Source organism: Elaeis guineensis, chromosome 16 (assembly GCF_000442705.2).
Source record: "Elaeis guineensis isolate ETL-2024a chromosome 16, EG11, whole genome shotgun sequence".
In the NCBI taxonomy this organism is placed as follows: domain Eukaryota; kingdom Viridiplantae; phylum Streptophyta; class Magnoliopsida; order Arecales; family Arecaceae; genus Elaeis; species Elaeis guineensis.
The window spans coordinates 31,872,836-31,898,290 of NC_026008.2; the positions used below are offsets into that span (position 1 = coordinate 31,872,836).

The following is a 25,455-nucleotide window of genomic DNA, read 5'->3' on the forward strand; positions in this document are numbered from 1 at the left end:
AAATTCTGTTGCAATACAGAAGAAAGGCAAATGTAATACCAAAGAAACATTCATCAGTTTGCAAGCCTTTTTTTTTTTTTCACCCAAAACATCCTATGCAGACAAATTTCACCAGCTCTGATTGTTTTTTTGCTCATGTCAATCATCCATGCCACTTTACAAGGCAGCTACAGCTAAAAGGAAAAGCAGACTGTCCATCAACCTGCCACCGCATAATGCATTTCAATTATGATAGACAATTTATTTTTTTTGTTAAGTACACAAAAATAATTTCTATCCTTTGATGCATGAAGAAAAACAATATTGCCATTCATTTCTAGCCACTTTATCAGAGATTTTAAAATCTTTTTTTTGCCCCTACTGTTTTAGATGAGAGTAAGGAGAAGGTGAGGACTTTAAATGCCAGCTACCTTGGATGCTGGTCCCAGAATTCTACCAATGCAAATTATATAATGAGCCCTTCATCAGCACAAAAGCCTCCTTGCTATAAAATAGCAGTCCAGCTTAAGGATCCTGTCAATATAAAGTCTGGTACCACCTCAATTTTGTTTGACCCGGATCTTGGACAATAATTTTTGGTTATATAAGCAAAGAAAGTAATCCTGCATAAGACCTAGATTCAGAACATCACCAGGATTTGTCTCATACAATCTAACCACAAGTTCTAAATTCAGCTCAGCTACATCATCAACATTCTTCAGGACTCAGGATATGCCTGGATTTACATCTGTAATGGAGCTCAGATCCTCGTCGCATGGTTTTAGCATGAACTTCCTTATTTCTGATAGTACAATGCAACTCAGAGCAGTCCAGAACCAATGTTTATATTTTTTTTTTTTTGTTTTTACTTTTGCTTCTGTTTTTGCTTTTCTTCTGAATCCGCAGTCTCAAACTATCTTCTGGTAAATCTCTAATTTGATAGTCAGAAGCTCCAAGTTTGCTTGCCAAAACCTGTCTTGTGGTCAAGCAGTTTCAAGCAATCATGACACCAGAGGAACATAAGTGTAAAACTCCTACTTATCATATTATTCTGGTCCATGACACATCATCTAATAACAAGAGCAAACAAAAAGGCAAACAGGTCAGGAAGTTAGTTCACTGCAATGACGCACAAAATGATACTGGCAAGTTTACCAAAACCCTGACTCTGCTCACAAAAAGTTACAGCTACATTCTTGCAATTGCCTCTCAAAACATAGAAAAATAAGCAGAAAAGAACTGGCATTAAGCATTCATTGCATCATAGTCATCCAGTCTCCCATTATACTCCATCATCTTTCTTCTGATCTGCGATGAGTCCACCCATGTCACAAAGTCCTCCATGTTCCTTGTCACCAGGAATGTATGCCACGGCTTCCTTTAGATGCTCAGCAAACTTCAGGTTCACCAGAACAGATGGCAATCTGGGTCTGAAACACAACATACAGGAAAAGAATGATGGTCAGTTCTTTGCTAGGGCCTTTTTTCCTATGTAATTCATTATCAAGATGTAACTTTGAAGAAGAAGACCAGTCCAAGCAAGGGACAAAGCCCTTGAAAAAAAAAATGGGCAATCTCATGCACTAAACTAATCAAAAGGTAAAATAGGGGCTCTTGCACGACTGTCTACAACTATTATAATGAGATAAGGATGGTGAATATTTGGATGAGTTATGTTATAGGCCAAAAAAAAGAGGAAGAAGTAGTATAATTGTAGATAATAAAATTATTAGAGTTAGTTCATTGGATCTAGAGATTATTTTGTCTAGTTTATCAAAAATCAAGTTTTAGATGCCTTCTTCCAAGGAAAAAAGGGACCGTTAGGAGTTTTGGTTTGCAAAGAGGGTCAATCTGTGAGAATTCCTTTATTCATTTTCTTTCGGGCAACTTTTCGATGTAATCTTTTAGTTAAATATTTGGTTCTTTTTTGTTTTTTATACGAATATTTGGTAGGTAAAATCAAGCCCGTTATTTCAGTGGTCAGTGAAGCAAGCTATGGTGTTTGCCTTATGAAAAAAATCTCTTGCACCATAATAGATCCAATTTTTGCACTTCCTTATAATATTCCTAAATTGTCCCACACATTTCATGACCCTTCTTACTTTTATTACATTGTCATATTATAGGTTTTCTTACCTCAAATTTCGTATGGCTATAGCCTAGTGACGTGACATGTTAGCCTCATAAAGTGTATAGTTGTAGCATAACTAAGCATGTAGGATAAGTTGGTAGTTTGCTACAAAGAAGATGGCTATGTCTCCATCTCTTTAGAGTTGGATTTGCCATCTAATGATCGAGATTCTATTTTATTACTTTTTATACATATATTAGTAATTGTAATTGAAACTTTTCCTAACTTACATGCATTCTTATATATACATCATAAAAGGCAACTATCTTGAAATATGTCTTCGTTACTACATCCTATCAATGATTGAAAATCTCATGTCATGAGGTTGTTATTGCAAAATACAATTAGCAATATGAGTGATTTAAATATCATAGCTAATACCACAAAAGGGAAGCTTAAAAATATTTTACATATAAAAATAATGTTTCAAACCTCCTATTAATATATTTTAAATTGATAATATGGGCCAAGTAAAAACTAAAATAGTAAAAAATAATAATAATAAGATTTGGTATAAGTTTACCCATCACACTTGTAGTGCATAAATAAAAATTTAATATTTTGGACATAAATATGCTAGTTTCTTTCTAATAACATGCTTTATAATCTCTTTATTTTACAAAAAAAAATGAAGCACATCTATGGCAAAGAAAGTATATTTACGGATATCACGAGAAAAGGTTAATAAGAATTAAATTGAGTAGAAAATGAAGGAACGGTGAAGAATAAAACTATTTTACTATTATTTCAAAATTATTATTTTTTATTTAGAGGGATAAGGAAGTAAAAAAAGCTCCTCAAGCTTTTCAAAAAGGTTCTGGATCAAATTTTACTATTTCCTCATGTAGTATTCCATACGTCAAAAAGAAATAAATTGGAGAAACATTATTCTTTACTATTTTTCTCCCCATATTACTTTTTGGTATACATAAATAAAGAGAAAAAAAAAATAGTTGAATCTATGGTGCCATTGAGCATCACTTTCTTTTTTATTTTTAAAAATAAAAAATAAAAAAATTTATCACTATTTTTTAATTTTAAATTATAAATATATTTGGTATAATTAATTTTTTTTAAAAAATAAACATATTGATGGTAATGGATACGATTGTGTTGGACTATGGAGGTGATGATTGTGTTAATGATAGATACAATGACTGTACAGTAGAGATATTGATGATAGCAGTGGTAGAGTAGTGGAGGTGAGTTGACGATGGTGGTGATGGCAATGATGACAATAATAGTGGCAGAGATGATGAAGATATCATGATGTGGCAAAGATAATAGCTATAATAGCAATATAGTGGAGACAATGAAGAGAATGATAGTGATAACGATGGTAATAATAATGGAAACACATAGTAATATGATGGAGTTAGCGATAATAATAGTGCTGGTGTGACGGTGATAGGACGATAATAGCAGATAGATAGGATGGTGACAATAGTGGTGGAGGCGATGTTAGTAGTGATAATAGTAAAAAATAAATTTTTTATTTTTAAAATATTAAAGTTAAGAATTTTTTACTTTCAAATATAGAAATAATAAAAATAATTTTTAAAATAAATATAAAAATAATAAGATTAAATATATTTTTTATCTTTAATTTAAATTTTTTAAAATAAAAAAATAGGAAATAAAAGTGATGCCATTGAGGTCTTAGGGCTAGCAAATATTTTTGTTGAATTTATATTCAAACAATCATTGCGGAACCATTCATATAATTAGTTCTCCTTTTGCTTGAAAAAATTATGTATTATTTTTCACATATTATTCAAAATGATGCGTAGGATTCTGCAATTTACGGATCCGCATCCAATTACCTTTTTGTCATTCGCACGTGGTAATCGGCCACCACCCACCGGTCCATCTGTCCACATTCCAAACAACGCATCCAAATGCAATGTGTTGATTGGTCACCTGATCGGTGTGCCGTATTCTATCATTCACACGAAATCCTTCCTTCCAGCTCCCCTTCATAAATGTATGCTCCCTCCGCCGCCTTCTCTCGTCGTCTCTCTGTAAATAAACGACGAATAAAAGGAGAAACCGAAACGTTTTAACGCGGCCGAACTGTTCGCAAATAAAAAGAAAGGGCCAAACCAAAAAAAAAAAAAAAAAAAAACGTGAAACCTTTCCCCGATCCAGAACCTACTTTTTTTTCTCTCCCCCAATCCCCACTCTTCCTATCCGATCGCGAATTCTTGAGGGCTTGGATCGAGATCGATCGCATTCTTGGATCTCCGGTGATGTTGGCGACAAGGTCGTTGAATCCGATTGGGGGCGCCACTATCGACGCGGCACCCCTCCTCGGCCCCCGCCGCGGCGGCGGCGGCGGCGGCGGGGACGACCGTGGGCGGCGGCCGAGCCTGCGCGGGGCGGCGCGGTTCCTCCAGCGGGCTAGCAGCCGGCATATGATGCGGGAGCCATCGATGCTGGTGCGGGAGGCGGCGGCCGAGCAGCTGGAGGAGCGGCAGAGCGACTGGGCCTACTCGAGGCCTGTTGTCTTCCTTGACATCCTCTGGAACCTGGCGTTCGTGGCAGCGGCGGCGGCGGTTTTAATCTTGAGCTGGGAGGAGAGGCCGTCGGTGCCCCTGAGGCTGTGGATCGGGGGGTATGCGCTGCAGTGCGTGCTGCATATGGTTTGTGTGTGCATTGAGTACCAGAGGAGGCATCCGCTGCGGGGGACGGAGGGGGTGGAGGATGGCGGCAGTGGGAGCCGAGGGAGCTCGGGGCCGAGCTCTCCGAGGGAGGTGGAGGGAGGTGGTGGTTATGATACCGAGCAGGGGCAGGATGAGGAGGGGACCAGGTAAAAGAGTTAACAATATTTTCAAAAAGTTTTGTTATAGTAATTTCCTTTTGTCATTAAGTTTGATACGACACAGTTCTTTCTTTTAGGTTTTTTGAACAATAACTAGAATAGGACCGATAGGAACCAAAAGGGAAAACTTTTAGGTTGTTGTTATGTTATATTCATGGTCAATTTGTATTGTCCCTCTTGAGGATGGTTAGACAATCTTATATAGCAGTGATTGTGGATAGGAGAATTAGATTGTTTAGCTCTTGCTCTGATATCAACAAGTCGGAAGTTGTGACTCGCTTAGACGCTTAAAAGTGGATCTAAAGCATAGAAATTAGTCATCTATAAAAAGGAACATCTCTTCTTCTAAGTTTCTTGTATATCTTAAATACTGAGTTTGAAGTGTGGGTTAGGTGAATCCTTGGCAAAAGATTAAGGATCGATTTAGAAAGACATTTCTCCTGATAGTGCAGACACATTTCTATATTTTTGAGTGGTGTATAGCTTTTCTAAGTTTATGAGTAAACCACAAAATAATACCTGATATGTGTACCCAAAAAACAAAAAAAAAAAAGCTTCATAAATTCCGTACATCTTATTGAGGCAACATTTCTTGGTCTTGATCAACTAGTGACCATCACATTTAATTCTTATCTTATGTGATAGACAACCCTTTGCACTCAGAGTTAAGGATATTCTTTGGTATGCATTTGTTGGTTACAGTTGCAAAGGTCTGCAACTTATCTGATATTCAACTAATTTTTAATACTATCTTATCAAGAAGACACTTTTGGCCTTACTTTTTTTTTTTCGAGGGTGTCCCTTGGCACGATGATATGTTTGTTTTGCTGTGACCTAGGTGTCATGGGTTCGAAATATGGAAATAGACTCTATGCATGTGGGGGTAAGATTGTGAACATTGAATCTCCCCAAGCCCGGTGTGTCGGGAGCCTCGTTGGTCGTTGGTTTTTACTTCTTTTTCTTTGTATCTAATTACTTATCAAACAAATTATCATTTTCAATGTTACTTATTAAATAATTCATTGTTATCAGTATCCTTCATTTCTTTTCCTCCATTGGAGAATGTCCCCTGCTCACTGCCTATGATGAGATCCAGGAATTTGCATATATGGCATAAGTGCAAATGGATCACACAATATGGGGAGCTGAGGCTGTTCTTAGGCTGATTTGCTAACTTGGGTCCATCCTAACACTTAAAGATCAAAGGGCTACATACCCAAGAATCAAGATAGGCCAGAGGATCTCTTTAGCCATCACTTGCTGATTGGGTAGGTGAAGGCAATTGTTCTACCAAAAAGGGAATCAATTTCAAATATAGAAAGGTGCTTGATTTATCATTCATTGGGCCTAAGTGATAAGGCCCTAGTACCAAAAAGAGGGTTATTAGATGGGAGGACAAATCTGTTTCTTGTGGTGGGAGGTTCTGTGGTAAGAATTAAGATATATATATATATATATATATATATTGGCTACTGTCCTGGTTTATATTATAATTACATTTAGGTTGCCGAAAGACTTGATCTCACTAGGACAGGAGCGAGGTGTGCACAGGAAGAAGGGATATCTATTTGCTTGGTTGGCTAGGCTGTTTAGAAATAAAAGATGGGAAATTATGTATTGCAAAGATGCAAGGAAATTATGTGGTGGGCCAATGCCCACTGCTTGGTGCATCTTGATGGAAATATAGGTATGAAATAAGCTCCATACATTACTTGGAAGATTGAAAGATTCATACTGGTTTAGTGAATAGGTCTTCTTTAAGGCACATAGAGACTTTAGCTATTATTATGACAAAAATTAGTCTTGTACATGGATTTCTCTTTTAACATCTTAGCTTTTGTGTTGCCATTATATTGAAGGGATTTTTCCAGGTATAACTGAGTTATCTCTTTGTTGCTACTTCATCTTTTGTCTATTCGGTTGCACAAATGTGAGAGAAGCGCTTGAATTGAGTTGAATGAAAGTGGTTTATTGAAACAAATGATTTCTAAATCTGGGAACTCGGCATCATGGATTCTGGGAAGTGCTTGTGAATGTATAATTGTTGATTGCTGCACATGGTCTACCTTTGCAAATGCAATATGGTTATGCTGAACTTTTTTCAACTATGTTAGAAGTAGTTGGATAAGAATAGAAACATTATATTTTTTTACTAGAGTCACTACCTAAAAAAGGGAGGTAGATGTATTTGTCTAATCATCTTAGTGCTTTCCTTCGGTATGCAATCTGGACTTTTGTCCAACAGTTAGTTCTAGCCATGGGGAATTTGAATAAAATGTGGTGCACTGAAACCAAACAGATCCTTCAAGAGCTGTAGTCATATTATTCCTTGATAAATGTGTGTCATCCTGTAAATAATTGAGGACTGCTTGTTGCTCCAAAACACTCTTTCTCGTATATCTGAAGGACAAAAACTATAGAATTTGCCCCACCAGAAATTTGGTGAGGTTTCATAAGACCAGAATTTATGAAGTATAAGTGTATGCAAATGAATGAATTCAGGATGCAGTTTTCAGGTTGTATCTTTTCATAGTTGCTTGATTGCATCTTATTTCATTAATCCTTTTACCCCAGCTTTGTCCTGACAGGCAACTTGGTGCCATTGTTTCTCACTCTTTATTTTAAGGTTTTTGTTTTTATGCTTACTTTTTGTTTCATATCTTGACCTTCTTTTGAACTTTGATTTCGTTGATAACTATAAACTGAATGTAAATATCAGTTAAGAAGGTAGATAGAAATATACCGTCCCTATCTATGTTTGATAAATGGTATGTTTTAATTCTTATTCTATGAACAGTTGCACAGATATAAAAGTGTGAGTTATTGTCATTCCTCACCTTTGAGACAAACGAAGATCCCATTCTAGAAGAGTTTCTTTATCATATCACTGTTTTATGTTGCTAGGTTTTAGTTAAATAGAAGCTTCTTATATTCATCTGTAGTTTAAATGGAAAGACTCCTATCAAGCATGGACATGGATATGAGATATGAATACACCAATACAAATTTTGAAAAAGTAGGATATGATATGGCTAAGATATCACTATTAACATATACTTACTATTTAATATATGTATGTATGAATATATGAAATTACATAAAGTATAGTAGGATATCAAATAACCTAGTCCATACTTTATATGATAGCATCAATTTCCACAGACTCATTATCTAATCATCATTCAAATTTAAGGTTTGCTGGATTTGTACTGGGGTGCATACTGGTTGGTGATCGGTTTGGTATGGTACATGTTTGTATTGTACCATGCCGCGGCATATCAAAGTAGGGAGAGGGAGGTAATAACATTAGGATCAACGGTGTACGGTGAGAGATTTCCCACATTGAGAATGTTCGATAGGGGGTTATCGTTGTCTGCTTCCTTGGGCGGCAACCACTAGTGGTGGTTCGATGACCTTCTAGTTGATTATTGGATGGCATCGGCAATGCCAGAGTGCTAGAAAAGATCTGGGCTAAGAAATCGGCAAGAAAATGGTGTTGAGGATGAAATCGGGGTTGGAGTACATTGGATAGAAGGGGATCTTTTGGAGATTTCAATGTAGGAGGTTGATTTGAGGATCGAATTGTGGGGAGTGAGGGGTTTAGAAGAGGGGAATAAAGCGAAGAGGGAGAAGGAGAGGGAGGAAGAGAGAGAAAGAAAAAGTGAGGTAGTGAGGGAGGGAGGAACAGAGAGAGGGAGAGGGGGGCTTACCAAGGAGCTGCCGGCATTGGTTGGCAGTGTGAGACAAGCGAGAGCGAGAGTGAATGAAATACTTGTCTCTTAAGCCATTTTGAAGAGTCAAATTGTCTTGGTTAGTGGCTGATCTGGTTCGGTAAGTCTTGAATCATCCGGTTTAGCATGCTTCGGCGGTCCATGTTCAAATCCATAGATTCAATCTATACTCCATACTTTAATATCCACACCACAAACTCCAAAACTAGCCATTCGTTGCTAAAAGTTTAACATTTATAAAGAAAGGAAAGAAGGAAAGCCCTCATTGCAAGAGGTATCGGGAAGTATCTTGGGTGTATTTGACAAGTATCTGGAGTATATTTATAGTTTATCAAAAATAGGATTCTTTATATAAGTATCAGACATGTATCCTAGAAGCATTTGTTGAGTAGTGGTATTCCATATAGATTTAGCAAGTTATTTGAAGTATCTATGCTTCTTAGGGAGACATCTATTCCTAGACAACATTAACAATACTTTTTATATTCCAATGGTCGCTACAATAAAAGTTGGCACTCTTGAATATCCATATTTTTGTTTGGTCAAATTCCTTCCTTCAAGATTGCAACATGAAACTTGATCATCAAACTTTATTAAGGACCTTGACCAATAAACATTCTCCTAGGATCTTATTTTGTAAAGGGCTCGTACGTGTTAGTGCAAATCCTATTTGCTAGATGATTGTTTTTAAAATAAATATGTATCCATGTGATGGGGTTAGTAAGCTGTCCCTCCGTGAAAGTTAATTTTCATACCATGCATAATGCATAGAAAAGAATGGTTTTGGTTTTAATGATGGGGCAAAAAATATTATACATAGGATAAGGGAGAAAGTGGGGCTTGGTTATCACTTGACCATGAAAAAGAAAATTTCTTGAACCCATTATGAAACATCAAACCAACTCCATTAACATCTTTTTGAAATTTAGCATTTCGATGTAGCTTCATGCCTACATGTTGTCCAATGATTGAACTCTAAATGACGCCAAAATTCATAGCATTGATTTGGAATGATGTCAGACAAAACGAGTTATGCTTTAGACAAAAATTTGGAAAATACATATTGCCACAAAAGGGTAATTTCTTCATAAAACCATTTCTATTATGATTCGTTGAACATTGCACATATTCTCCAAATTTTGGGAAATTATACTCTAATTATTTTTTCCAAACACATCTGACATGTACATACAGATATAGGGTACTAATTTAAGAAACATCCATATCTTTGACCAAAATTAAGAGTAAACAACAAAAATAACTGTGCCCTAGTACTGTCATAACATCTTTGGGCCTAGTAAAAGAATAAAAAATGAGCTCCTAGGTAAGGTTAACACCTCCAATAGTAAGCTACCCAAAAGTTGAATACAATGAGGCTAAAGTCGGTCATGAGAATGTGATTTGCTAAATTTTAGAAGGCCCATCACTCATCTACAACAAGATTTTCAAACCAAACAAGTATAGAACTTATACCTAAAAGTCAAATACAATGAGGCTAAAGTCAGTCATGGGAAGGTGACTTGCTAAATTTTAGAAGGCCTGTTACTCATCTAAAACAAGATTTTCAAACCAAACAAGCATAGAACTTATTTTAAATGTCATTAAAGTATAGTAAGTAAAAGGATTTGGCTCTTCTATGTTGAAGAGGGTATGTGATACTCATGGTTTGCCGAACCAATATCAGGGCCTATACCAGCTTGTGATCAGTTTGGTACGGTATGGGTCAACATCGTGCTGTTTTGAGGTATATTGAAACGGGGAGAGTTGGAGAGGGAGGGGGAGAGGGAGAAGTAGAGAGAGGAAGTGAGGGAGAGGGAAGGAGGGAGGGAGGGAGAGAGGTCAAGGAGCTTCAAGCCATTGTGGGGGAGCTTTAAGAGCTCTAGATCTGGCAACAAGGACTAAGAGAGAGGGGGGGAGATAGAGAAAGAGAAGAGAGAGAGACTCACCTAGTCATGGACCTACTCATTGTCATTGTATGGCATCATTGTCGACTCGACGAGGATGGAGGCCTTTGGGATTAGGGTTTCGAAACCAGGCGAGGGGAGCTTTGAATGAAAAGCTTCAAATGAGAGATGGCTTCATCCTTCATCTCCTGAACTGACTGGCTGAACCATGTCGGTAACCAATTGGTCTGGTTCAGTATATTCTAAACCGCCCAGTTCGGTATAAGTTAGTTAACCTTAGTGACGCTCAATGTCTAGATAGCAGGGTTAATAATAAAAGTTTGGATGTTTGGAAAAGCCTACTTTTTGCAAAGGCTAGATAGGATGTTGTATCCACGTTTTTAGTCAAAAGAATTAGCACAAAGATATTAGTAATATTAGAGCAAAGAGTTAAATACAATTGGACATTGTATACATGTATGTGTAGTCCATAGTTTTTTTTCCCTTTTTTTACCATTATTTTGTACTAATCTAAAATTGTTTCTGGTGCACCAGTAACATTTTTTTCTTACCAAACATTTAATCAATATTATCATCATTTAATCTATGTTGATTAATTTTCTGTTTTTCGTTAGGTACTAAAAAGGGGTACATTTTCATAACTGTTGGCATCTAATACTTTGTTATGTTATTATGTACATATTTTGTTATAAATTTGATTTCAAGTGTGTTTTGATTGCTATTTATGGATATATAATTAAAGTGCTATATGAAATAATTCTGGAGAATTTTTAATATAGAGGTCTGAAAATTTAAATTAACAATTTTTAATTGTCTAGGAATTTTTCTTTACTAGAAAATTAACATCATTAGTGGATTGGCATCAAAACCCACTGGACAATTTTGGGATCATCAGAATCATATTTTAAGGTAACCTAGGTGCCTTTGTAAAGAGCTTTATTGAGGTCAAATTTTCTGATTGGAATTTAATTTCTTGGATAAGATGTAATATTCTTTCATGCAGGTTCCATGTCCTTTTTCCATCATTCCATCTCTCCTATCTCTTCTGCTGGTGTGCCCTTCATAATTCTTCTGTTTCCTCTACTGTTATATTATACCCATCCTTTTCTTCCAGAAAGTACGGCTACTGCAAAATATCGGCAGCTGCACCAAAACAACAATGTTTATGATGTGCTAGAATCCAACAATGACCTACTATTCATCCCTTCTTTCCTTTCAGTCTTTATTTTCTTGAAATTCTGAGATTGACACTCGAAGCTCCTGTTTCACGCCATGTTTCAGAGGTATACTTTCTTTTTTTTTTCTAGTCATTTCAATGCTCCCCTAGATCACCCGTAGCTCCAAAACACATACTCTTTTACGTACAACCATGATTTCTTTTCTGTTGGGATACTCAGCCAATAGCTTTCTTTTTAACTTTATGATCAAGTCGGTTTGCTTTAATGCTGACACTTCCTCTGGATTCCCATGAACAAATATTCCGCAGTCCAATGGAACCTATGAAATAACATATGGAGTTGTATGTTGAGTATAAGATAATAATTTGTGCTGTGAAGTTATATAAAACAAATCCTCTTTGCTAGGATCTTCCTGAAGGATCTTTTAAAAAAATTCTTCTGTAAAACTACTTATTTGCAGCTACTTGTGAGTTGTGAAACTGTATTAGGCTTATATCTCAGTGGTGCGATTTGCCTAGCACATCCCAATGCACAAGGCTCCCACCACTATAGGGTTTCGGGAGGATTAGATGTAAGCAGCCTTAATCTCGCATGTAGAGAAGCTGTTTCCATGCTTCAAATCCATGATACTTGGATCATAGTGGAGGCAATTTGCCAAGAGAATTTTTTTAAAATTTTTTATTTAAAGGTTGGCAGTCTTTTATTTGAATGGAAATGCTGAACTGCATTTACAAATTAAATTTGGTGAACCTATAAATTAAGTTGGACAAAGAGCTGTCTTTTCTGATGAAACTTATATAGTTTGTGGTATAGAAATCTTCACCTGGATTCAAATTTTCATTTTTTGTATGCTTCCCCTTCAATAAAGCAGACTGGAATCTCTTTTTCTGTTTCGTTTCTTCTTTAGGCCAACTGTTGATATTGTTTGTATTGTTGCTTGTTCTGATTTCATTTTCCATCACCTCTTTGGCAGTATTGCAAAACATCTGGAGTTTGCAAACACCATGTTTTCGTTCATTTGGTGGATTGTTGGATTCTATTGGGTATCTGCTGGAGGCCAAGCCTTGACACATGATGCGCCACAACTTTACTGGTCATGCTCAAATCATATAGATCCACATATTTCTTTTAACCTTGTTTCGACATGCTTATTATTACCATCATCATCATCATTTTTTTCATTACTAATTGTTCCCTGGTTGATTTATGTTTGCAGGCTTTGCATTGTTTTTCTGGCATTTGATGTGTTCTTTGTTGTTTTCTGTGTTGCTCTCGCATGTGTCATTGGTATTGCTGTTTGCTGCTGCCTACCATGTATCATCGCAATTTTATATGCTGTTGCAGATCAGGTATCAAACACAAGGACATGCTTCTTTTCCTGTAAAGTATTGATCGTGATTCATATTCTAGATTAAAATTCACTTTAATTTGATACTTGTTTCAAGACTCTACCAATTCTGTGTTGGAGGATGACAATCACAAATAAATTTGACAAGATAGAACAGATCAATTCTAATTATTTTATGACAAAAAAAAAAATACCACTGATGACAAAAGCTTATCTTGGTAGAATGGAACATTGTTGTGATTCAATGACATAAACATCTGCACCTGAAGACAGTACTATGAAATTTTAGAGTGCAAAATGGAATTCTGTTGATGTCCAATAACACCAGGTCAACATCATATACGATTCAGCTTTGATGGGCAAGGATGTTAAGAATTTTTTGGTTACATGACCCTGGCTAAAGCACGAGGCATGTGTTACACTAAATCTTGTCTATTTTACTCATGATAGACGGCCCTCCTGAGGCCTTTAACTTGCAAGTGTGCCCAGAAAGCAGCTGTGAGGAGCACATTTGATTCTGACATTATTTATCTTGTTACCCTGAGTAGTAAAAACAGAAGGTGGAAGTAGATCATATATATAGAGTGTTTTACATGGTGCTGTATTTTTGTCTGTGCTGATGTTAAAAAACTAAGAAAATTTCTCACAGATGGCATGTGGACTTTTGCATTTAATTTTTATTACATGATGAGTAATGACTGTATGCACAATTACTCAATTTAGCTTATTTTGAAATGCATATGCATATCTGTGCTGCAGGTATGGAGGTTGTCCCTTATATTCATTAAAACTTCGATGGTACAAGGGCTTCAGTTATAGCACCAACTTGAGGCTGAAAGAATTTATGCTAAATTTGTTTAGTCACTTTCAAATAAAAACGCCTCTTTTCTTCCAACATATATCATCTTGCTATTTTTTGTCCTTAATATTGAATCAATCTTATGTATGAACTGCCATATAAGTATGACATATTAAGAAAACATTGTCTGTGATTTATTATATGATCAGGTTTATGTACTCTATGGTCTGCTCAAGAAATGCTTACAAACTACGGGCAGGACAGGCTTGTTTTATCTGCAACTTTAGCTAAATGTTCAAACACATTTGTTGTTAAGATTTTTAGTTGTTTTCACATAATCGTGCATCTGATTTGCCTGTATTGGCTTTTCTTTTTCCCCATTTTTAATCAGGACATCGGTTAATTTTGCCTTAAATATTTGCTTTCTATAGATTTCCATGATGAAATTGGAAATTATGTAAAGACTTTCTTATGTTGTACTAAATAGTTTATTTGGCAATTGTTTCCCTTTTAAAGCAGGAAGGAGCATCCGACGAAGACATCTGCCAACTTCCAAAATACAAATTCCGAAGAATTGGTGATCCTGAAAAACTTGCTGGTGACATATCAAGGCCATCCGGTGGAATAATGACAGAGTCTGGCAGTGATCAACCCATCGAGCATGTTCTTTCAGCAGAAGATGCGGTAGGATATCTAGTTTGATTCTTCTAATCTTCAGCTTATTCTTTTTAAATGATTTAAAGTCAGAACAGTGTGGCCTTTTTCCTGCTTTTGCTTTCTCCATGAAAGGTGCTTTCCTAGAGTATGAATAGTTCAAACTTGCAATAGTTGCCCATCATGGCATGCACATTATATGCATTTAACTCTATCCAAAGGGACACTTGAATCTTATGAGAGTAAGGATTTAGCAATAAATGGAACGAAGGGTCACATACTAGGTAGCAAGCCCATCTGTGGGCAGAATTCTCATTAGTATGATGAGGATAGGGACATTCTCAAATGAAACTAAATTTTAAGCATTAATAGGAACTGATATCTGGGGCATTTGCCGACATGCAGAACAAATTAATTGAGTCAAGTAGCTATCAAATTCCTACTCATTTTCATTTTGCTTAAAACCTTTATGTATATGGTTGCTAAAACCTATACTGGTTCTGCACTTACCAGCTGTACGTTTTGGCTGCCGTGAAGGATGGCTTTTGTTATATCTGTTAAAGCACCAATAATTGTTACCCACAAACCCCTTAAGAGAAAGAAAGGAGGAACAAGAAAAGAATCATGTGTCCCACTGTTATATTATAATGAAATGTACATATTTGTCTGGGATGGAAGACCAAAAGTCTAGATTGTCTCATTCCCGATATTTAACATAAGAGGCAGAATTTTTTTCCCAAAAAATGATTGAGTCATTTACATGCTATTATCTCTTATATGCAATTAGGGAAAGCTTGCATAATTGTTGCCAATTAAGCACAAGAAAGCAGATTGAGTATTTGGGGTTGCATCTAAAGCCTATACCTTGAATTATTGAAAAAATCCTGAAACTATTTCAATTTTTCTTGTTGAATAGATCTCTCAAAATTCACCCTGAACAAATTAATCAAAAAGAATTCAATTATACATGATTATTGTTTTCCCCTCTCTTGCTTTTTCATGAAAATTGAATTACCTCGTTTTCCTGAATTTTTTGTTGAAATTTCTGCTTTTTTACCCTAAATCCCAAATCTTTACCTCAAGGCAGATTTTTCTGGGAACTTTTTTCTTTTTTGCGAATCTTTTGAGAAAAAGGATGGGGAGGGCAGGCCTTAGTACAATGATAAGATTGTTCTATTGTGATCTGGGCATTATGGGTTTGAAACACAGAAATAGCCTCTCTGCACTCGAGGGATGAGGCTGTGTACATCTAACCCTTTTGAGATCCTGCAGTGGCGGGAACCTCATGCATTGGGATGTTTTCTTTTCCCTTCAAATTTGAAAGGAGGGGTTTATTCCATGCCCAGTTACCTGTTATAGGTGAAATTCAAACCCAGGTCATTGGGTACTATCTCCCAATTATTGTTCTGGAAAGTTGAACTTGTGGCTTTGCTGATAAGACATGTTGACATCATGTGACGTTCCCTTGTGACATGTAGGAGTGCTGCATCTGCCTCTCTTCCTATGATGATGGGGTGGAGCTGCGGGAGCTTCCTTGCAGCCACCATTTCCACTGCTCCTGCATAGATAAATGGTTACGCATCAGTGCAACCTGCCCCCTGTGCAAGTTTAATATTACAAAGAGAAGCAACCATGGAACGGAGGTGTAGAAGGTGCTTCTGGATCTCCAGTTTCCATCAACTTGTTCAGGTACTCCTGAAATGCTGTAATTATCCATTCAGGAAATGAACGCCATCCAGTCTATTTGCATTAATGTCTATAATAGTCTCCTGGGGAAGTGGAAATGCAGTTTTAAGTTTGTAGTTCTCTGTTAAATAATATGCTTTATATATATACATGCCAGCATTGTTGAGAAGCAAACCATATAACAGGAGGATTGGTTATTTGGATACAAAAGTATGGGAATGTATTGCTGACTGAGAAAAGAATCATGGCAGCTCTGTTTCTTTTTGTTTGATAAGAATGGCAGCTCTGTTGAAAATACATTACTGTCAAGTGTAAACTCAGTTGTTGCTTCTTCGAAAGTTAAACGTGTCCTTTGCTGAGTTTTCTACGTTGAACTATCTTAAAAGCTTGTATCTGGTCTAGAGCCTTTTTTACTGCGGAATTTGGTGCAAGGATGGTTTTTGTTCTGCAGAGTTCATAACATAATAATGGCTGCAGACTGGGTTGCCTTGGATGAGAACATTGACTTAATCAACCGTGGACTTTCCCTGGCAGTGGAAAAAGAGAAGTATTAGCAGAACCTTGATGGAAGAACTTGATTAAGGAAGCATATGTTCGAATGAGTAAAGCAGAAGATCTAAATTTTGTCTTTTAAGAAACTCAAATGTATCGACATTTGAATCGGCAAGAGAGATATAATTTGGAAAAATTGGAATGTGCACAATTTCGAAAATTGTCAAGTTGTAGAACTTAAATTTTTTGCAGTTGCTCACCATTGCTTAAAAATTTCTACCACCCGTTGCCAACTAAATCCATTTGCAGGTCTCCTGGATTCGTGATCCTTATCCCCCTTTCTTTTTAGCTTTACCAATATTGTTCTATTTTATCAAGCAAAAGTCGCCATTGACAAAGCTAGATCCTTCTCAATAATAAGACATCATTTTATTAATTCTTCTGATGACCCAATTTGATGATCAAATTATTGAGATAGTAAATGGGCAGGCTAGGTAGAATTGAGTTGATCAAGACTAATCTTCCTCAAATTGATGGCACCCTAAACCAAATATATTTTTTTCACTATCTTCGAAATCAAATAAACCAATCACTTCTTTTCAGATCACCTAGCCTCAGAGAAAGGCGCAAACACTTCATTAGGGAAGTGCCAAGCAATCGCCTTGCGCTTCATTATCACCAAAATGAACAACAGAGGATTTTCAGAAGTTGACCTTTAAATTGGAAATTAACTCGAAGAAGTAAAGAATACACTTCAAATTGCAGTTATCAATATGACATGAAAATTTGATCATGCAGCATAAACTACAAGCAGAGATATCAAAGCGAAACTGCTCCACCATTCTGGAAAAACTAGGTTGATCCATCGATCCAGCAAAACTTGGAAGATCCAAATCATAAACCAAAAAGATTAATTCTGATGTCAGACTAGTTTTCAGCTGATCTAATCTAACTGGGATGAGTTTTCATCTGGATCAGTGAGTTTTAAGACCATCATCCTGGGATAGATTGAGTAGTTGATCTAAGAAATATACAATTTAATAGGTCAAGATGCATGACTTATACCCTATTCATCAATAAATCATAGTTTTGATTGCTAAAGGAACACTAACGGTTTGGAAGTGTCAGCATATGCTCCTGAGTTGAAAGCCACATGCCACTTGAACGTGTTTTGAACTTGCTGAAAGAAGCTTGTAGCGGGTCATTATTACTGAAACCTTCAAGACTCCACCCAAGCCACTTTGACTTCTCTCTTATTTTGTTAGGTAATTCTACTACCTTCTCTAGCCAAACGCTTCTTGAAAAAAAAGAACAGAAAAGAAAAGAAAAGAAAACTCTAATCCTGATCTTCTTAGCAACTCCCTTCTATTTTCAACTCTGCTTTCTTCTTCTTCTTCTTCTTCCTTTTTGGGTGGGTTGGGGTTTGGGGGGTGCTCAACTCATCCAAACTTTTCAGCTTGCCTTCTCTTTACTAATTAGTATCTCTTTGTTCATGATTGTTACAGCCATTAATTCCAGTAAGTCATTTACTCTAGGAATAATCATAGTGAAACAAGTGAAAACTCTTCCAAAATATTTAATGATCCAAGGAAATGAGAGGGAATAATGAATATCTTATATCAGTAATGCATATCTACAAGTCTGTTGGAAGTTAATTTGTAATTAATGTTAGTGAAAATTCAAAAGTCTAGTCATTAATATGTTATGGAAATCAAAGAGTTATGTAACTCTTTAATCAAAGAGTTAACTTAGGAAAATTAAGGGTCATTTAGAAAATCAAAGGTTACTTTGTATTCATGAGGGTAGTCTAAGAGTTATCTTCATGTATCTATATATAGGACCTTATGTAATGAATCAAGTAGTGTCGAGTAATCTATGATTCTATAATATAAGAGTATTATCCAATTCTCCTCCCACTCCAAGTATTTTCTATAAGCATCATATTATATCAAAGCAGTAGTATTTGAGTTTGTGATTGTGCCATCACCTTTCCAACAGAGTGCCTTAGAGTAAGATCGATCCTAAAGTAACTATCAAAGCATAGGGTTGATTCTACAATAACTCACAGAGCAAGCAGAGCAAGATCGATCTTAAAGCAACTATCAAAGCATAGGGTTGTTCTACAATAACTCACAGAGCCCGAGAGCCATAGAGCCAGATATCCTCAGAGCTTCAGAGCCAGAGAGCTTAAGAGTTTTCTGAGAAAGTAAAAAAAAAAAAAGTGTAGTTTTTCAATAAAATTGAGAGGTTTAAGCAAAGAGACCTCTTTATCAATAACAATAAGTGTGTGCAATGGAGGGTCAAATGTCTATATCTATGGTTGCATCACTCAAACTGATGTAAGGAGGTACTTGAAAAAATGAATTTGTCATCAGTAAGGTATACATGTAAAAAATTTGGACCAGATCATTTACCAATCTTTGTAGCAACAATTCAGTTGAAAGATTCGAGTGAAAGATTAGTGATCGATGGTCATAAAAGTACTACAAAGAAAGAAGCTAAGAATGATGCTGCGCTACAAGCAATCAAATATTTAAAAGATATTTATAATATTATCATTAAAGATATTTATTTTTTAGAGATGGATGAAGTCAAGACTATTATAAAAAATTTGTATGAAAGTTATGAAGATTAGAAAAAAAGTTATGAAGATGCAATGAAAGAGTCGTAGGACACATTCTCATGGAACAAAAAGAAGAGCTTATGCTGTACATGATTTTCCTCCTTGTTGCGGTTCAAATTCATGATTAAAGATATTATGAAAACTATAAATTAAAGAGAGTGTTGGAAGTTAATTTGTAACTAATGTTAATGAAAGTTCAAGAGTCTAGTCATTAATATATTATGAAAATCAAAGAATCATGTAACTTTTAAATCAAAGAGTCAACTTAGAAAAACTAAAGGTCATTTAGAAAATCAAAGGTTACTTTGTATTCATGAGGGTAGCCTAAGAGTCACCTTCATGTATCTATATACAGGACCTTATGTAATGAGTCAAGTAGTGTGGAGTAATCTATGATTCTATAATATCAGAGTATTATTCAATTTTCATCCCACTCCAAGTATTTTCTATGAGCATCATATTCTATCAAAGCAGTGGTATTTGAGTTTGTGATTGTGCTCATCACTCTTCCAATAAAGTCTATATGGTTATTTGAAATATTATACAATTTAATGTTGCTAAGCTACATGGGTAACTTTTTTTTTTAAAAAAAAATTCTTAAAACCATAATAGAGATCAATTATCCATGATATCTAAGTCAACAGCTAAGACTTGGTGTCTAAAATAATAACATAATCATATTGTATTAAAATAAATTTCTTAACTAAGTTATTTAGTAAGTTTGATAATTATTTATGTCATGTGACTATGAACTATTTAATTAATATAAAATTATGCTAATATCACTTTCAGTGTGGTAACTATATATAGTAATGGATTGGAATAAAATAGATTATGTAATGAAAATTTGATGATTAAAAGATCATTGCTAGATCTCTTTTTTCTTTTTTCAGTAAATATTTCTCTCATCGTTACAACAATGATAGTTCAAAATAATTATTAAAGTTAAAACAGCTCACTTTAGTGGTGTAAGCTACCTTTTATTTCCAACTCATTCTTCTTTAATTCATTAAATCTACCCATTCCTTTAACTAAAATCATGTCTACCTTTTTTGAAAAGGACTTCTAACTGATCAATTAAAGTGCACATATGAAAATGAGAAGAAAGAATGCAGAAAAAAGGACTTCTAATTTATTCTTTAATTTATTATATTGTTCAATATAGGATTAATTATACATATATATTTCTTTATTTCTATTTTTGTATATTTGGTTGGAGTCCAAGCTTTTCACATTATATATTAAAAATAGAACTTGGTTTCTTTTAAATGTTGCTGTTCTTTTGAAATCTTGGTTTTAGGTATTTTTAATTTTTTCGGTTGCAACCCGGAGATTTATAATTAGCCTCCATTAAATAATGGGCATTTTACAATATCCCAATTTATTAAGTTGGTAAAATCTATCTTAGTAATTTCTTCCTAAATCTAGGTTAAAGTATTTTATTATTCTCCCCTTTTTAGACATATAGAAATTAGATTAGAAAATATTTTCTTTGACATATATATTAAGAGGGCAACTTGTTGGGACAAATCAACTGACCTCCGACTCCGACTCTACATCGATCGAATGAACATATTACTCCGACTCATAATCGGTAGACCGACCGACAGTTGGCTATTATCGACCAACAACAAATGACTTGATCAACTTCCGATCAAAGACCATCGGCATATCAGAGTTACCAGCTGATGGTCATTCAGATCTTCTATCGATTTATCTCTACCGACGTATTAGTATTACCGACATATAGTCGGCCTATCTGCTCAACATACCCTAATCGTTATGAACGGTTATTGACTATGTGTTATGGCCATTAATAAGAATAAACAGCCCACTAACTCCATGATTATGGCCCGATAATCTAGCATCATGAAAAGTGAAAACATATGCTCGACGGTTATATCAGAATCATCCATAAAAGGGAAGGTAAACGAGCAGCACGGGCAAGACAATTCTGCACCAAAGCTCTGTCACTCTCAACATTCCTATTAGCTGTTCACCAACCCCTTCTCTGACTTAAGCATCGGAGGGTCTCCATCGGATATAACTTCGATCTGTGAGGACTTTGTCTTGCAGGTGCTCTTCACAGATGACAGACGACAAAGAGTTAGCCGCAACAGATTGACGCATCAGGTAGGGGACAGCCATGAAAGAATAATGCCCTACATGCCAATCGCATATAGGATGCGATAGGATGTTTATTATAATTTATCTTTCAGACTCACATAATTGATATTTATATTATTAATAAAATAAATATTTTTAATTTATTATATGCTGTATCTTATTATTTTTAAGATTATAATGAATCTCATAGGTCCAGACAATGATTTTAGGACCGTGATGAGATCATGCCAGTGAGACCTAAATTCTTAATAGCCATGACCTAAAATATTCTTAGTCATATATATATTGAGTCGGAGATCAATGATACCGATAAGACTAGCATGTCCCATGTATGCTCAGAAATGAGGATGGTTAATCTCACAACCACTTGTGTAGTGACACTAATATAAAGATATGGGTACTTATTAGAGAATGAGTTCACTGAATTGACCTACGAGAGAATATCAGATGAAGTTTTATTTACATGTTAACTGATGATTCTCTAGTGGGAGTTGTGTAAGTGATCTTTTAACCTAAGATCATCATGGTACTTGTGTACTTGGATCCATATTTTGGTCCACTTCCTAATCTGATTCTTTGATCCTTGCATGCGGTGTTCTGGATATGGTGAAGAGTGCATGAAGATTGTGAGTGATCAATAAAGAATCAGTCACTCCTAATAAGGGGAGCAAACATCTTATGTGATCTCATAGGTCGATGATTTGGAAGTCTTTGGCCAAAGCAGGATGATAATTAAAAATTTTTTTTTAATATATCATCAACTGAATCATCATCTTCTGATCGAGATATATAATGATAAGTGATTGGATTTGACATATTTTTATGCCCATAGCTTATCTGAGATGTTATTTGACTGAAAGATTGAATTACACGGTAACTTGCCACTAAAAGATATTTTGATAATTTTTTATCAAAATTTTAAAGCTTTCGGATAGTCATGACACGTTGCTAGACGTCAATCTTAACTTATAGATTTATCAGAATTAAAAGAGTTTAATTTTAAAATCAATTTGGAAGAGTCCAAGTTGATTGGGACTCTTCGAATGACCTAATCTCATCGGATTAAGGTTACATCGAAAGTCTTGATCCATTGTTGACTAGATTTGGAATCTAATGGGTCACACACTTTAAAATTTAATCTTGATATGATTTAATTAGAGTTTAATATAAATTTTATGGGTTAATTTGATATGCTAGCACATTGTATTAACCCAAGTTCCTAAATTAGTTTAGATCAAAGTGTTTAAGCAAACCTAGACCAGTTGCCTTTGACCCAATGGAATTGGGTCAATCTAGATGGATTCTTATCTAACTTGAAATAGTTTCAAGTGGAGAAGGACTCCTCTATGCGCACCAGAAGCCATGCCTTAAATGATGGAGATGGAGAGTCCTTCAGGAAGACTCTTATTTTTACATGTTACCTTAAATGATAAACCAGAAGTCCTTTGATTTGTCACCAAAATTAAATGAAATTTTTATGACACATAGAAGAGGGAGAGTCCTTCTATGAGAAGTCTCTCATGTGCCATAATTCTACACGATGAATTTATTCACCATGTGAGAAGTTGGAGTGCCAAAGGTTGGCGCTCCTTGGTCCTATGACACATCCTTTGGTCCCTTATTTAAATGGGACATCCCACATGGCTTTGCTGCTGAGTTTTTGGATTGAAACTAGAGAGAAGGGATGTGAAAATCATAAAAAAAATTTTAAAAAAAATCTGAGAAAAAAGCAAGGGGAAATTGAGTAGCAAAAGTTGTGAGAAGGGTGGTGAGAAATTTAGCAAGAGTTGCTAGTGTGCCCTAGGGTTTAGTTTTTCCATGTGTTGGAGTCAAAAATCAAATCCTAAGTTGTGAGATATTTGAAGAGTGTCTTCTTGGCATGATTCTGGTGGTAAGCTTGGAGGCGACTGGGCTTTGGTACGTTCGTTCCTTGAGTTCGAAGCCGACAGTGTTTTTGAGAAGAAAAAGCTGCGGCAACGCACTGGTTAGGAAGGACCTTGGCTAACTTTCGTGTGGATCACCATTGGGGGCTTCTATTTTGGAGTTTTGTAGAAAATACTAATGTGCCATTTCATTCTTTTTGGTGAAAGAAAAAATTCTATTCCTTTTTGCATGCTTGTTTTGTTTTATCGATATCGACAAAGTGATTCTAAGATTTTGGATTCGGCTCCATAGTTTTAATTGTTAAAGTTATTGACTTATTTAATTTTAAAAATTTTAAAAATTATTTTTCACTATGTGGCTGAAATCCAACAAGCCACAATCAACCATGCCAAGAACCAGAGCCAAACACTCGACTGGATTGGCGAGGCAGTCTTTCTGTCAGGAAGATGTTCCTCCTCCACCTCCAGTGGCAGAGCCTAGTTTCTCGTGTTCTGTGGTCACTACGGACGTACAAATTACTGCACTCATGTAACAAATAAAAATTTTGATGGAGACGGTTCAAAGCCTCCAACAGCAGCAAACTCAGTAGCAGTAGCAGTAGCAGTAGCAGCGATCGGTGGAGCAATCGGTGGCCCATCGGTGCCATGTAGGCACAGCCACCGTCCTCTATGACGTTCGCCCTCCTCATCTTCAGAGTGACCATCTTGACACTCTCATCGAGATAGACAACCGCATTCTTAGCACTCTCATCGTGCCACCATCATTCACGGCATTCTCTCTCTCCTTCTCGTGCACACAGTATCAAGAAGGAGAAACGACTGCGGATGCTTCTGCTTCTCCTTCTTCGAGTTCTTCAGGGGGTTCCACCCTCAGAGTTTTTCAGCAATGATGGCTTATCGATTATGAACGCAAGTTTCAAAATATTGATTGTCAGCTCGTCCAATTTCAAGTGAAAGATCGAAAGTCTTTCAATGACTACGACTTCCACACTGCCTAGTCTATCTCCCGGTGCATCTTGGATGAACTGATTTTCTCTCAGTTCAAGATACCGCAGATGGAGTCATACGATGGCTCCACCGATCTGATCGACCATCTGGAAAGCTATAAGGCTCTCATGATGATCCAGGGGGCAATCGATGCCCTCTTATGTATTGGCTTTCCGGCAACTCTTCAGAAGACTGCTCGAGTCTGGTATTTCAGACTTCAGTCAGGGAGCATTAACTTTTTCGAGCAGCTGGAACATTCTTTCATGGCCCACTTCAGCACAAGCCAAAGGCCGCCACAGATATCCGACAGTCTTTTCTCAATCAAGCAAGGTGAGATAGAGACACTGAGAGACTTTATGGCTCATTTCAATATAGCCACACTTGAGATCAGGAACCTCAATGAAGACATGGCTATATCGGCTATAAAAAGGGGTCTAAGGAGATCCAGATTTACTTACTCTCTTGACAAAACTCTTCCTCGAACCTATGCTGAACTTCTGGAGCATGCGTATAAGTACATTCGCATGGATGAAGCTGCTTCTGATCAATGCCAAATAGATAGAAAATGTTAGAAGAAGAAACAAAAAAAAAGTGAAGCTCCGGTCGAATCAAATAGGCCAACTGTCAACAAAAGAGCTTTATGCCGACGATGAAGTTTGAAGTCGAACTATGGCAGGTATGACTCATATACTCCTCTTTCTACTCTTCGTGTACAGAGCTTGATGGAGATCGAAGGAGCAGAATACTTACGACAGCCCCCACCAATGAAAGCACCATCGAGGAGCCGAGACAGGAAGAAGTACTGTCGGTTCCATCATGATCATGGTCATGATACCGAATAGTGCATCCAGCTCAGGGATGAGATAGAAGCTTTGATCCGATGAGACTACCTCAAAAACTTTCGAAGGGATCAACTGACTCAACCTCCTGCTGATCGACAACCTCAGCTACAAACTAAGGAGACTATCAACAATCGATCGACTACAAGAGTAATCAACATGATCTTCAGATGATCAAACTGGGGGGCAACTTCCAAAGAAGAGTCGGCGAAGAAACGACGACTCAATAATGTAATTACTTTTTTGAAAAAAGATGTTCAGAGAATTCAAACT

At 36.2% G+C, this 25,455-nt stretch overlaps 1 protein-coding gene across 2 annotated transcripts; it reads left to right on the forward strand.

The window, feature by feature from the left end:
- Positions 1–4,146: 4,146 nt before the first annotated feature.
- LOC105059317 (E3 ubiquitin-protein ligase At1g12760) lies at positions 4,147–16,528 on the forward strand. 2 transcript variants are annotated; one of them, XM_010942570.4, is made up of 5 exons: positions 4,147–4,919; positions 12,718–12,837; positions 12,961–13,093; positions 14,411–14,575; positions 16,024–16,528. In XM_010942570.4, exons 1-5 carry the CDS (start codon positions 4,360–4,362, stop codon positions 16,192–16,194), a joined length of 1,149 nt encoding a protein of 382 aa, XP_010940872.1. In that variant the 5' UTR covers positions 4,147–4,359; the 3' UTR covers positions 16,195–16,528. The 2 variants fall into 2 exon arrangements, with proteins under 2 accessions (XP_010940872.1, XP_010940871.1); XM_010942569.4 differs by having other exon boundaries at positions 4,149–4,919; positions 14,408–14,575.
- The last annotated feature ends 8,927 nt before the right edge of the window (positions 16,529–25,455 follow it).

Bases quoted from the DNA above. Each gene is read 5' to 3' on its own strand.
- LOC105059317 (XM_010942569.4), top strand. From the start codon at position 4,360: ATGTTGGCGACAAGGTCGTTGAATCCGATTGGGGGCGCCACTATCGAC. The intron at 12,838-12,960 runs GTCATGCTCAAA...TTATGTTTGCAG, and splicing joins GATGCGCCACAACTTTACTG to GCTTTGCATTGTTTTTCTGG. The intron at 13,094-14,407 runs GTATCAAACACA...TCCCTTTTAAAG, and splicing joins TATATGCTGTTGCAGATCAG to CAGGAAGGAGCATCCGACGA.